This window comes from Dendropsophus ebraccatus, chromosome 6 (assembly GCF_027789765.1).
Source record: "Dendropsophus ebraccatus isolate aDenEbr1 chromosome 6, aDenEbr1.pat, whole genome shotgun sequence".
In the NCBI taxonomy this organism is placed as follows: domain Eukaryota; kingdom Metazoa; phylum Chordata; class Amphibia; order Anura; family Hylidae; genus Dendropsophus; species Dendropsophus ebraccatus.
The window spans coordinates 37,103,389-37,117,609 of record NC_091459.1 but is presented as its reverse complement, the minus strand read 5'-3'; the positions used below and the strand labels follow the sequence as shown (position 1 = coordinate 37,117,609).

The window sequence follows — 14,221 nt, the reverse complement described above, 5'->3', positions numbered from 1 at the left end:
TGGTGTATAGCGTATGCTGTAGAACTACATCTCCCAGCATGGTGTATAGCGTATGCTGTAGAACTACATCTCCCAGCATGGTGTATAGAGTATGCTGTAGGACTATATCTCCCAGCATGGTGTATAGAGTATGCTGTAGGACTACATTTCCCAGCATGGTGTGTGGTTATATGCAGGACTACGTCACATAATGGTATAAGGATTTGCTGACAGTAAAAACTGACATAGACGTGTGAAGGGGGCCTTGCTATGCTGGGAGTTGTAGTCCTTTAACAGCCACATGTTGGGGAATGCTGAATTAGATGCTGCTCAAAAGGTACCAACCATCCCAAATAAAAACTATACGCAACTAACAGCTGTTCCCAGTCTCTTCAATGGATCCAAAGCAAATGCGGTCATCAATTGTGGTATTACAAAGGCTTATTGGTTTTTTGTATACTAAACAGTTGGTTATAAATCATCCCTCCAATGTGTTCACATGTATGTTACCAATAAAGTTTATTCAAACAACCTGACATGCGTACACCGTGTCACTTTCTAATAAAGTTTGTTCGAGAAAATAACACGTCTTACATCCTCGTCGTCGCGAGATTTGCGTGCTGGTGATGCCATGTGTGGGCGTGTCAAGGAGGAGGTGGGCGGGCCCTTCGCCGGGTAACGGCCGTAGGTCGGTCGGTTTTCTAGTGTCGTGAGCCGTGAGGGAGCCGGTTACGGGTAGTGTGCCCGGCGGGTAGAGGAGTGGGCAGCCATGGCTGGGCAGCAGTTCCAGTATGACGACAGTGGCAACACGTTCCTCTACTTCCTGACCTCGTTCGTAGGGCTGATTGTCATCCCGGCCACATATTACCTGTGGCCACGTGACCAGAACTCGGGTGAGTGTGAGGGGATCGGGAGGACTGACGGTGTGCCCGCTCTGGCTGTACCCCTGCCGCCACACTGACAGATGGGACCGAGGTTCCAGGGACAGTGTGCTCCTGCTGTACACGTCACTGCTCCTCATGGTGATGTCATACGCCGGTGGATGAGGTCATACCCCGGTCAGTATCACATCCTGTATACACATATATATGTGGTCTCCACTGCAGAATAGCAACAACTCCTCCATAGCCATCCATTACAGTCACCACGTGACCTGGTTATCTATCCCAGATTACGTCACTGCCACATTCAGCAGATTATGACGTCATTCCTGTCACATTCAGGAAATTGGGACTATGATGTAATTCCTGGAAGGCAGCTGAGCACACTGCACTGTAAAAAGAGGGGGGGGGGAGACACCCCCACAGATCAGATATAGATTATATATACTATTCTTATGTTGTCTGTTTTAAAGGGGTATTCCATCCTGTAACACCTATCCCCTACCCACAGGAAAGGGATTTTAACCGATGCCCCCCCCCCCAATGCCGTCAACAAGGTTTCAAGTGGCCAAGTACCATGTGCAGGGTAGGGGACTCCTGCTGTGTTCTCAAGATCACAGTAGATCCCATCAATTGGACTTCTTGTGATCAGACATGGAATATCCCTATGGTACAAATATGGTACAAACCCACACACCGTATACGCAGCAGATTTGATGATGCAGATTTGATGCTGTGTTCAGTTATTTAGATCTAATCTGCTGCGTATTTGCTGCGTATCGCAGCAGTAAATACGCTGTGTATATGGTGTGTGTGTTTATACTCTAAGGCTCCATAAAGGGCATCTATCAGTAGATTAGGGCATCCTCACCTGCTGGTATAGGCTAATGGGGGACAATATAGTGAGGATTATGTTATCTTCTATGTCTCTCCAGTCCACAATTTTTTGGTAGAATGTTGTCTTATTAAAGGAGAAGTCCGGTGAAATTTTTTATTAAAGTATTGTATTGCCCCCCCCCCCCCCCAAAAAAAAAGTTATACAAATCACCAATATACACTTATTACATGAAATGCTTATAAGTGCTTTTTTTCCCTGCACTTACTGCTACATCAAGGCTTCACTTCCTGGATAACATGGTGATGTCACTTCCTGGATAACATGGGGATGTCACGGCCCGACTCCCAGAGCTGTGTGAGCTGGTGATGGCAGGGGGATGCTCAGTGTCCCTCCAGTGCCCTGTGTCCCTCTGCCATCATCCTCTCCAGCAGACACAGCCCGCACAGCTCTGGGAGTCGGGTTGTGACATCACCATGTTATCCAGGAAGTGACATCACCATGTTATTCAGGAAGTGAAGCCTTGATGCAGTAGTAAGTGCAGGGAAAAAAGCCCTTTATAAGCATTTCCTATAATAAGTGTATATTGAGGATTTGTATAACTTTTGGAGGTCAATACAAGACTTTATTAAACATTTCACCAGACTTCTCCTTTAGGGTACAAACACACACAGCGTATACGAAGCAGATACGCAGCAGATTTGATGGTGCAGATTTGATGTTGTGTTCAGTTATTTAGATCTAATCTGCTGCGTATTTGCTGCGTATCGCAGCAGTAAATACGCAGCGTATACGCCGTGTGTGTTTGTACCCTTAAGCAAAGTTTTAAGCTAAATAGTTTCAGTGCAGTCACTGTGTAGTGACCCTCTGTGTGTTGGGATCCGCTATCATTGCTCAGGGAACCTCTTGTTTAGCACATTTTATCACTGCAGTAGGTGCTGACATGATCAGTCCATGCCTGTGTAACATGACGGGCCCTCTACTCTGCCTATAGAGGCTGCCCCCCTCTGTCAGCTCAGGATTATGGTCTCGTCATCCTTTACCGCAACTGTGGGGGAATGTATTATTTATTGAGAGCTGTGCACAAGCTTCTCTATGAGCAAAAGTGCCATGGCTTACATCCCTGCATTGCTCAGTCAGGCGTGCTAGGCATTAGGGGATAGACACTTGTATTCTTGGCAGCAGGAGTTCCCGTATGGCCAGGTACTAGATAGCGTTCCTATACCATGTACCTCCCTCGCTGTCTCTACTAATCTTCATTCTCTTTGCCTGTATGGAGATAACATGCATGGCCAGTCACAGTGTGTATATTTATGGGGGGGTCTGGGGGAAATAGCTTTATGCTATCAGTTATAGCTCATGGAGTATACAGGCTGAGAGAAACTCAGAGATCAGCTTTTATTTTACCACAGTAATATGAGGAATAAATGTAATGTACTTGGAAGAGAAGAGCTATATTGTGTGTCCACCAAAAGGAAGAGTCCCCCATCTAGACAGCGGTTGCATAGGTACAGAGGAGGGTAGTGGTCGGCTAGAGATATAAGCTCTTGGGTGGGGGTTGGGGTACTCTCTCATTGAAGATACCCAGCGGTATACAGTAACTCCTTTTTTTAGAGAAGACTGTAGTTTGCCAGTGGCTTCCTTCATCCTGAAGGAGAGTTAATGCACATGTGAAATCAGGAACTACTGATAGATTTCCCGATCCATTGGATTTTAGTGACGACGGACACCTTACAGTACCAGGACAATGAGACAAAATATGTAGAAGATGTTCTGTGTCTGTCCAGAATCGCGGCATTGGATGAGCCCATTGAAACCTATGGGTGCTCTCAGAATTATGGACAGCAACTGATACGCATCTATTGCTGTCCAGAGTTCCAAAAGCATTGCTACGAGACGGCCCAGTTGTAGGCTTAAGCCTGGCAGGGACTGTCTGGATCAGGAGATACTGAAGCACTACGCATACATCATAGACCATACGACCATCCGAAACACAAAGGGTTTATTACAGACACTAAAAAAATAAATAAAATAAAGGCCCTATGCACATATATCTAAGGCATCACTCAGGCGGCAGCTAGGTTGTGGCTGTATTATACATGCGTATAGTGGCACAAAGTCCTGGAATTACCAAAAGAGTGACCAGGACAGACACAATGTAAATCTATGGGGCCGTCCTGCTCTCAGCTAAGCATCACTTGCTTCCAGGTCTTTTCTTTTCTTTTTTTCAAGTGACAGCAACACTTTAATTCTAAATCTTGTGACCCCATGACCTGGAAGTCTTTGTGCTTCATTACAGTCTGGGTCTGAAGTAGCACACGGTCTTCTTTTTGGCATGCTCTATTCTAAGCATTGGCATCATACAGTAATGGGAACTATATGTATTACGAATACACAGGACTTTCCTCTTTCCCGGTAGGTGTATAAACTGTACCATACCCAGAACTGTGAGCACCCACACGGACACAGCCAATGGTACACGCTCTGTATCATCTGGGATCCTGCAATAGAAAACTGTAATGCATTCCTGAAGGCCATGTAGAACTCTTTCAATAGACTTGTCTTACTGATCTGTGTCTCCAGCTCCTATAGTGATGGAGTGTTGGTGTAGACTCCTGTACTGTCATCTTCCCTCCCTCCCACCAAGAAGTAAAAAGCAGATGGGAAGAGCAGGGCTGCTTACGCAGACTACACAGGGCTTGTGAAGATGTGGATACAAAGCAGTAGAATGTTTCTATCCAGACTACTTATCTGTGGGGAAATACATTTGTTTCAATACATAGTTAATAATTTTTTTGTCTTTGATTTCCTTTTAGAACAAGTCCGACTGAAGAACATCCGTTACGTATATAGAAGCTGTTTATGGTATCAGCTAAAGTCTATAAAACCTCAGCAGAATATCGTTCCAACTGTGAAGTAAGTAAAAGTTTAGCAAGCACCTTACACCGCTATGAATACACTTCAGGATTAAAATGTTTGAGTGGGTGGGCTCACCTCTTCACTGAAACTGGCAATTTCCCAGGTCCTTTTCACAAGTCCGCTAAATTTAAGGGCCCTATTCCACCGGACGATTATCGTTCAGATTATCGTTAAATCGTTCGAATCTAAACGATAATCGTTCGGTTGAAATGCAGTTAGCGATTAATGACCGAACGAGAAATCGTTGATCGCTTTATAAGACCTGGACCTATTTTTATCGTTGCTCGTTCGCAAAACGTTCGCAAATCGTTGGCATTGAATAAGACGTCGTTCGGTCGTTCGCAGTAGATACAAACGCGATAGCGAAGAAATGGCGAAGAAAAAACGATCGCAAATACGATCATAAGTAACGATTATCTTTCCATGGAAATGAGTGAACGTTTTCAGGTCGTTCGCAATAGCGGTCGTTTGAGATCGTTAATCGTTAACGATTATGCGAACGATAATCGTCCGGTGGAATAGGGCCCTAAGTCTTATCGCGAAATCCGGATAGATTTCCAGGCCCATAGGGTTCTATTGGGCACATATCCCCTTCGGATTTTTCCTGAAAGGTGTCTGTGCCAGAAAATATAGGACGTCCTATATTTGTCCAGAATTCCAGCGCAGATGCCCCATAGAACCTTATAGCGGCATTTAGAATTCTGGACAGCTCTGGTTGCATATCTGCAATCTATCTAAAATTCCACAGCCTGGGCAAGTGCCGCTGGGTGCTGATGCTTTAACTGTACATATTTTTAATCAGGAGCGTGTACAGTTAAATCCAGCGCTCTGATTGACCAGCCAGGAACCATTGGTTCCCAACCCTCTTGTGGTTGAAGGCAGCAATATACCTCCGGCCACAAGAGGCAGCTACCTCCCCCCAGCGTTGCCTCGCCCAAGTGACATCTCTTGTGTGCATGCAGTGCCAGAAAAGTGTGGTTTTGGTTTTTTTTTACTCCTTCGTTTTCACAGCCAGTAAACATTGATGGTTTCCTGAAGCCTCCTGAAAGCATTCCTGATCATACGAATGTGTGTAGGGGGCCTAAGGTTACAGAAGTCTAAGCTGCCTAGCTGTATCAGTGGTTTGACATATCCAAGACCATTTTAAAAATCGAAACTGTTACCTGTTACCCTTCTTTTTGTCATGTGACGTCTATTATACGCTAAAGGCTCGAAGTCATTGTGGTTTTAGAAGCCTTCATAGACACAGTAGGCCGTGTATATGTATATTGCTGAGTCAGGAGATAGAGCAGCCATAAATGAATGCACTTGAGTAACAGTGTTTCAGTATGTTCTCTGTAGTGCCTGAGTAATTGCTGTCAGGGGACCTGATGTCTGCAAGGACTGCTACATAATTACAGTGTCAGGACAAGCCTGCACTTCTCAGGCTGGAAAGCATAGGGTCATACATTCATGTTGACTTACCTCCACTGGCGTGTCTGCTTCTTTTGAGGGAGTCAGACAGTAATGGTGTATTCTTAGGATAGGCCATGAATATTTGATTGGCCAGGTTTCGGACCCCCAGTCCCATGACAGTCTTCAAAATAAAGGGGACACAGAGCTCCTCACTGTTTGAATAAGCTAAAATAACTAGTTACCTGTCATAAAAGAACGATAAAACTCTGCAGGGGAGATTTATCAAGGAGACGTACAGTAAGAATGATCTTTGTTGCCCATCACATCCAATGTGGGCAACAAAGAACATTCTTAGGCCTTATTCATGCGTTCCATAAATTTATCTGCAATTGTGGAAACACTTGGGCTACTCACACTATCTGTTATTTTACGGAACCATAATCTGTCCCGCAGAGAGAGCATTTTCCAGTACAGGCCGTAATTTCGGCACGGATTCACAGAATCTACTTCATAGAAGTATATGGGAGCATCAGCCATTTTTGTGGAAATAACGTCCGCAAGAAATGCGGAGCACTTTAATTTAAGTTTCCTATTTTTGCGAATCCACAAAAAAAAAAAACTCATTGCGGACATAATATACTGTCTTGAAAAACTACTAAACGTGTGAGTAAGGCCTTTAGCCCACACTACGAATGTGCATTAGTAGTGCTCCATGCTTCATGGAGCACTCCATTGTCACTTTGTTAGCATACAGTCCCAGTACGGACGTGTGAACACTGCTATTGAACAACATTGGTCCTGTGTTCTGTCCACAATTGCGGACAGAACAACGGGCATGTGAATTAGGCCTTACTATAAGATTGCTTGATAATTCCCCCTGTGTTCCCAGTTCCAGAAGTGTGGCTTCTGCATCTAGGGTGTAGTTCCGGAACCCCATAATATCAGTAACTACATCACAGGGATTCCCTGTGCAGTAGACTTGAGGCACACAGGGACGACACAGCCTGCATCCTCTCTGCACGGTTATGTATACAGATCACTGGTAAAGATTTCAGAATCTGTTACCATTAGATGACTGGTTGGGACCCCATGATGAATATACATTGAATAGATATAGTAAAATGCAATTTCTCTTAAAAATTGTCCACCTCTCCAATCTTGCATGCATGAGTTGTAGACGTTTTGCAAGACACAAATGCATTTGGCTTGGGTGAATGTCTCTCAGGCGTGAATAGATTGCGGTCATGTCTAGGCTGTTGGATCTGCTCTTCCATCTATACTCAGATGCCTATTATCCATGTACAGAGGCTGTGCTGAAAAGCTGAAGAGGAGAGATGCATTTAAAACTAAAATTAGGTGTTCTTCCCGTCGCTATAGCGATGTCATACAGCACATAATGTATATGTGACACCGCTTTGCACTGGAAAGGATTAAAGCAGTCTCCCAGCCCCTCTGTAAAAATAAATGTGCTGCAGGCTCTATGTACAGAAAGAAAAATGTGCTTCCGTAGTCCCATGCTCATGCTGCTCCATATGACTATGTCCGGTCAAGTACTCGGGAGCTGGAGCTGCCGGACCAGACAATCACTGGCAGAGATTGGACATCCATTAATCTCTAGATATAGCCAGTAGAGGCGTGCAGCGGTGTGCTTCATTCCTCAGCTCTATACTTTAAGGGGAACTATCAGCAGGTTAGACGAATTTAACCTGCTGATAGCTCCCTAGTGGGCACGGGGCGCTAAGGATGAAGGTATGTCTTTTACCTTAAAGGGGTTATCCAGCACTACAAAAACATGGCCACTTTTCCCCCTACTGTTGTCTCCAGTTCAGGTGCAGTTTGCAATTAAGCTCCATTTACTACAATGGAACTGAGTTTCAAAACCCCACCCAATCTGGAGACAACAGTAGGGGGAAAGTGGCCATGTTTTTATAGCGCTGGATAACCCCTTTAATCCTTGATGCCGTTCCCGTGCTGTTTATTCTAAAATCATCTGCCTGGTGACCTATTAGGAGCACTTGGGGCATGTGGGGCCCATTAGGGAGCTAGCAGCAGTTTAGATGTTCTAACCAGTTGATAGTTTCTCTTTAATCAGACTAATTGCATTATGTTGAGATGGACTAAACAGTGAGCCTGGGAGTAGAAATCGGTGCCGCACACTTCTCCCAGCTATATATAGAGATTAGTGTGACCCTGATTTATCAAAACCTTTTACATGTCTGTGTTTTGTTTCTTGCTTGGAGTGAAACTAGAACAATGTCTATTAATGGGCTGCTAATCTATTATTTCTTTTTCCTATATATTTGCACAGAAAAGCGGTGCTGCTTCTCGGATGGGCATTGTTTTTATTTCTCGCCTACAAAGTTTCTAAAACAGATAAAGAATACCAAGAGTACAATCCCTATGAAGTTCTCGGTTTAGATCCGGTAAGTAAAGTATTCAACATGCGCAAGGTCATGAATGTGTCCTCTCAGGGGACCCACTCACATTAGATTTAAGTTGATGAATATGGATGATAAACCGTAGTTAGTGAGGTGAAAGTCAACAACAAATGGTGGTTCTAGCTGACCAATGAGACATCATAATCTTCTGGAATGTAGTCGTCTGTGTTTGGCCGACAGAACTGTCTTTTGGGAAAGATTATTTGTCATTATTCATACATGGACAGTGTGTAGTGGCCAACATACAGGACCATTAGGGCTGTTGCAGGGCTATTTGCCATTAGCCTCAGTGTTGAGGGGATCAGCACTTAAGTGAGTTTAAAAAAAAAATGGATATAGAGAACTTATAGAAAATTTCCCTGTAGATATGCAGCCATATTGTGGATTTGTGATGCATTATATTTTTAATCAGACACTTCTGCATGTGGCTAAGCAATTTATTTATTTTTACTTTTTAGTTTTTAATTTTGGAATTTTATTTTCTATTTTCAGAAACCATTTTTGTTTTCAACTTTTTTTTTTTTCTTAGCCCTGTTGGGGGGACTGAAAAACGTTGTTGTACCAGCAAACTGTCATTTTTGTTAACCACATCTATGACTTTGGCGATTGATCAGCACACCACAGTTGTGTTGTGGGGGTTCAGACAACTTGGACATGACAGCTGCCTGTCAGATAACAAGCTTGATGCCCTGGTCACTCCTGACCATGGGGACTTTGAGTTCTGTCTCCTGACTTGTCCCTGACAGATGATGTCGGGCAGAGAAGGGTCAGGAATTTTAGATTTTTACTGCCTGGTCCTATTGTTCTGGAAGAGATAATTCAGTGCCAGAGCTGTCTGGCTATAGTTCATCACTCGTGTATGTGAAAGTCAGGAGAGATTGCCGTTATTGACGGTGTATAGCCTCCTGTAGATTGTGCTGGTGGAGCATAAAATAAATAGGAAAGTATGCTAAAATATATGACATTTGTGTTCTAAACAGCCCTCTGGAAAGAGAAGAATATCATTCATTGTAGGTTTTTAGCACATGATCTTACACAGTGATGTCATCTCAGTAGTCAATCACAATAAATGTTACTGACCTGTTTGTTTGCTACATTTTTTGCTGAAAGGGTGCCACTGTCTCAGAAATAAAGAAACAGTACCGTTTGCTTTCCCTGAAAAACCACCCTGATAAAGGAGGAGATGATGCTGTGTTTATGAAGATAGCAAAGGCCTATGAAGCGTAAGTACTTTACTAGACTAGGTACCTGATCAAGTTTCTTCTACAAGAATCATCACAATGGTATCTTCTGCCATGTGACCTAAAATGTTAGGTTATAGCCTTGTTATGTAGATGGAAATTAATTACATCTCCAAGAAATTAAAAATATTTATTAGTGTCTGCATATCCACCGAATGAGCTATGCGCTGGTTTACACACATACCAAGTCACTCTCCATACAAGCAAGAGAATCGCAGCACCACCAATGTAGACATATGGAAGCAAAGGGATGTTATTGTGTAACACGGCAAAGAACAATTGTTAAAGAGCTTTCCCCATGTGGACACCTATCTCCAGAGTAGGTGATGAGTGTTACTTGGCGGGGGTCCAATCACTGGGATGCACCTCTGATCATGAGAACGTGAGTCCTTTTTCCCCCTTTATTTAAATGAATCGGTGGTTGGAGACTAGATACACATATCTGGACGCTCCTCTATTCCAATGGAGGGCTCCCATTCTCATGGTTATTAGGGTCCAAGTGGTCAGACCCCCCCACTGACATGACATGCCTCACATTCTTTTGGTGCGTGATGAGCTCTCAAAAGAGAACCCCATTTAAATGCATTTCAAGACTTCCAAGAAATAGGAAGAAACGTTCAACAGCTTTCTTAAAGTGACTCTGAAGCCACAATCTGACCCCCCCCCCCCAAGCCGCTTTTACGGTTGGATAGCTGCTTTTAATCCAAGATCTGTCCTGGGGTCCGTTTGGCAGGCGATGCAGTTATTGTCCTAAAAAAAATTTTTTAACACAGGGCTGCAAGTTTAAATTGGCGTGGCCTAGAGTGTGTGTCCGCCCTAGGCTTGCAACACTTCTCCGTCCCTCCTCATCACTAGGAGCGCCCCCAGGCAGGATTTTTCCTATTCCTCACCTGAACACTGCACAGGTGCCTTAATGTTCTAGCTCATGTGCAGTGTTTACACAGGTAATGAATAGGCAAAATTGTTCTAGGGGCATTCCTAATGATGAAGAGGGTGGGGAGGAGGGATGGACAGGTGTTGCAAGCCTGGGGTACAGACACTCTAGGCTACGCCAATTTGACACAGGGCTGCAAGTTTAAAAGTTGTTTTTTTATGACAATAACTGCATCACCAGCCGAACAGACCCTGGGACAGATCTTGGAGTTAAAGCAGCTATCCAAAGGTACAAGTGGTTTGGGGGGCCAGATTGTCGGTACAGAGGCGCTTTAAAAGTTTGAAGTCAAAGGGGTCATCCAGGAGTAAAAAAAAAAAAAAATGCTGCTTCCAAAACCATTGTCTTATACCAGTTTATATGTGGTATTGCAGTTCCGTTCCATTGAAGTGAATGGAGCGAGGTTGTAATACCACACACAAGCTGTTTTTGGAAGACAGAAGCTATGCTTTTGGTTTTTATCCTGGATATCCCCGATTTTCTGCAACTGCCATTTGGATTTTTTCCAGTCCCTGTATGGGGCCACTTGTTCCTATGACACAGTGTACCTGTATGGAGTGCCCCAGAAATTGGCTAAGAGGGGTCTGTTCCTCTGAGGCTGACTCGTCACAGGAACAAAGTAGTAGTGGTGGCAAGTAGAGACTGGGAGCCATGGGGGGATCAAGGGAACAAACTATTGCTACTTTTATTTTTAAACCGACCCCAGGCTCTTTCTATTGGCAAAGATTTGTCATACTTGGTGAGATTTATCGAAACTGTGCAGTAGTGTAATAGTTGCTAATACGAGTGTCGGTAAAGCTGCTGATCTGTTTATCTACTTTGCTGCTTATTAATATTTTAACTTTACATTTGCAGGTTAACAGATGAGGAAGCTAGGAGAAACTGGGAAGATTATGGCAATCCTGATGGACCACAGGGTAAATGACTACTAACCATCATTGTCAACGTGTATACTTTCTGATCGTTTGCTTCATTACAAGAAAACATGTCTGTGTTTGTCTGTCTATAACAACAATAATAATAATAAAAACATTATATGTATGTAACAATGATTGTTCCAGTGACTCTTCTCCTTTTTCTTTTAAAGCCACACATTTTGGCATTGCATTGCCAGCATGGATTGTGGACCAGAAAAATTCAATGCTGGTGAGTTACTGAGACGTCAATGTGTTTAATAAAATAAATGTTGGGCTCTGTTCAGATGTGTTTTAGCCTGTGCTAGATGTATGTGTTCCAGATTCTGATGTCTTTGCTAGCAAAATAATCTTTGAATGCAGCCATATTTTCCCTGGCTGGAATATGACTGACCCCACTTTACGTCACATTAAGTTAAATAGGGTTTCTTGATAAACACTGATGTCCATCATAATGCAGATGTGTTCAGTGTCTTATGTCGTTTGAACTTGTAAAGAAACCCTTGGCAAAACCGATCGACTGTGTTATCCACCAGGCATGGTCTGGGAAGGCAGTGAATGAAAAAGAGAAATCGCAAAGTCCAGATGGCATTTCTCCCCCCATCCCCCCCCCCCTTTGTATTCCAGAGGCGTTAAGTATAGTCATGGCTTTGTTCTCCAAGATTGGCACTAAGCAAACGAAGTGCCAATACTCAAAAAGTGACTGGGAACTATAGGCCGGATAGTTTAACCTCCATGGTTTGTAATTTGTTTTAGGGTTTTATAAGACATGCTATACTGGAGTGTCTCAATAGAAGAAATGTATAACTCCATATCAACCTGGGTTTATAAGGAATCTGTCCTGTCAGACTAACCAGCTTCTATGAGGAGTAAGCTCAAGACTGGACCGGGGCAGCTCACAGGATTTCATAGATTTTTCCAAAGCATTTGATACTGTGCAGTAAAAGGTTCATATATAAAATGAAAATGCTATGTGACAGGTGATGATGAACACATAAATTTAAGGTTATGCACATGGGGAGGAAAAATCCAAGATGGGATTGAGTACTAAGTAGGAAAACACTGACATAGGACACAAAAGGACTTTTAGGAGTTTTAGTTGACCGTAAATGTAACTCTAGCAACCAGTGTCACCAGTAAGAGGCATAGATGCACATGACAGAGAAATGGTTCCACAATTGTACAAATCACGAGCATACCACATATAGAATATTGTGTGGAGTATTGGGCACCAGTGTATAAGAAAGATATAGTGGAGCTGGAGAGGGTTCACAGACAGACAACCAGAGTAATAAATGGAATGGGAAGATTACACAACCCAGGAAGATGATGGGCTATTCAGCTTAGAAAAAAACAACTGACTATAAGTATATCAGGGGGCAATGCAAAGATATCTCCCGTAATCTTTTTATACCCAGGAATGTATTTGTAACAAGCAGGCATCCTCAACGCCTGAAGGAAAATCGGCACAGAAAGGAGTTCTTTACTGTAATAGCAGTGAGACGATAGGCCTTTGTGCCATAGGATGTGGTCATGGTGAACTCAATAAAAGGGGCCTGGATACATTTCTGGAGTGCAATATTATTACAGGTTAAAATCACTGGATTTTGGGGAAGGGCCATTGATCCAGGAGTTTACTCTGATTGAAGATTTGGAGGCAGGATGGAAAATTTCTCCCTAAAAGTAGGAACATTGGCTTCTGTCTCATAGGGGTTTTACCTTCCTCTGGATCAACACTATGAGGGAGATTTATCAAACATGGTGAAAAGTGAAACTGGCTCAGTCGCCCCTAGCAACCAATCAGATTCCACCTTTCATCCCTCACAGACTCTTTGGAAAATGAAAGGTGGAATCTGATTGGTTGCTAGGGGCAACTGAGCCAGTGTCACTTTACACCATGTTTGATAAATGTCCCCCTATAGGTTAAAAGGCTGAAGTACCTTTTTTTAGCCTTACAAACTATGTAACTGTATGTGTATGGTCTGTTCTGTACTAGCTACACCACCACACCCGTCCAGCTTTTACCATATGTCACTGACCTTTCTAATGCTTTCTTTAGGTTTTGCTGGTTTATGGACTAGCCTTCATGGTCATCCTTCCAGTCGTTGTGGTAAGTACCCTTTAGTTATGACCGCACCTGGCAAACCTGCTAAGAATAAGTAAAATGGGATGAATAGAAGAAAAAATGATGGATGAGCTGAATCCATTTTCTAGCACAAAATGTGTGGTTTTTTTTTTTCTTCTTAGGAGTTAATGTTTTTTTATGAATCGGGGCAGATGGCAGACGTTTATCAGGCAATCCCATCTGCTTCATCAACCAAGTGTTGTTTCAATACATGTGTAATCGATTGTGATGTGTGATAATTAGAATTAGCTGTATCTGCTCAGACATCACTTATATCACTATATGACATGTGATCACTTGATCCGTTGTCAGCTTTGCACATGGAGTGAGAAAATTTTAAGATGGCCAATATCTGTTGGCTGATCACTAGTTCTGCTTTAAGCAGTTTCTTCTGTTCTCTTCATGCACTTGCATGTATAGTTGCATGTATTCTGAATAGGAAAAGAGGGATATGCTGCTGCAAAACATATGAGAAATCCCCAGCTGTGCACGTCTGCAGTATGCAATGTCTGCTAATTTAGGTTTCCTTTACTTCACATATTCCTCTGTTGTGGTATGTGAAA

At 43.1% G+C, this 14,221-nt stretch overlaps 1 protein-coding gene across 1 annotated transcript in view; it reads left to right on the top strand.

Moving 5' to 3' along the window:
• The first annotated feature begins 601 nt into the window (after positions 1-601).
• SEC63 (SEC63 homolog, protein translocation regulator) overlaps positions 602-14,221 on the top strand; it is a 43,086-nt gene continuing 29,466 nt past the window's right edge. The window contains exons 1-7 of the mRNA XM_069974804.1: positions 602-872; positions 4,512-4,611; positions 8,318-8,432; positions 9,558-9,670; positions 11,475-11,536; positions 11,707-11,765; positions 13,593-13,643. Coding sequence (XP_069830905.1) covers positions 749-872; positions 4,512-4,611; positions 8,318-8,432; positions 9,558-9,670; positions 11,475-11,536; positions 11,707-11,765; positions 13,593-13,643 — 624 coding nt within the window. The 5' untranslated portion in view covers positions 602-748. The remainder of the gene's footprint in view (positions 873-4,511; positions 4,612-8,317; positions 8,433-9,557; positions 9,671-11,474; positions 11,537-11,706; positions 11,766-13,592; positions 13,644-14,221) is intronic.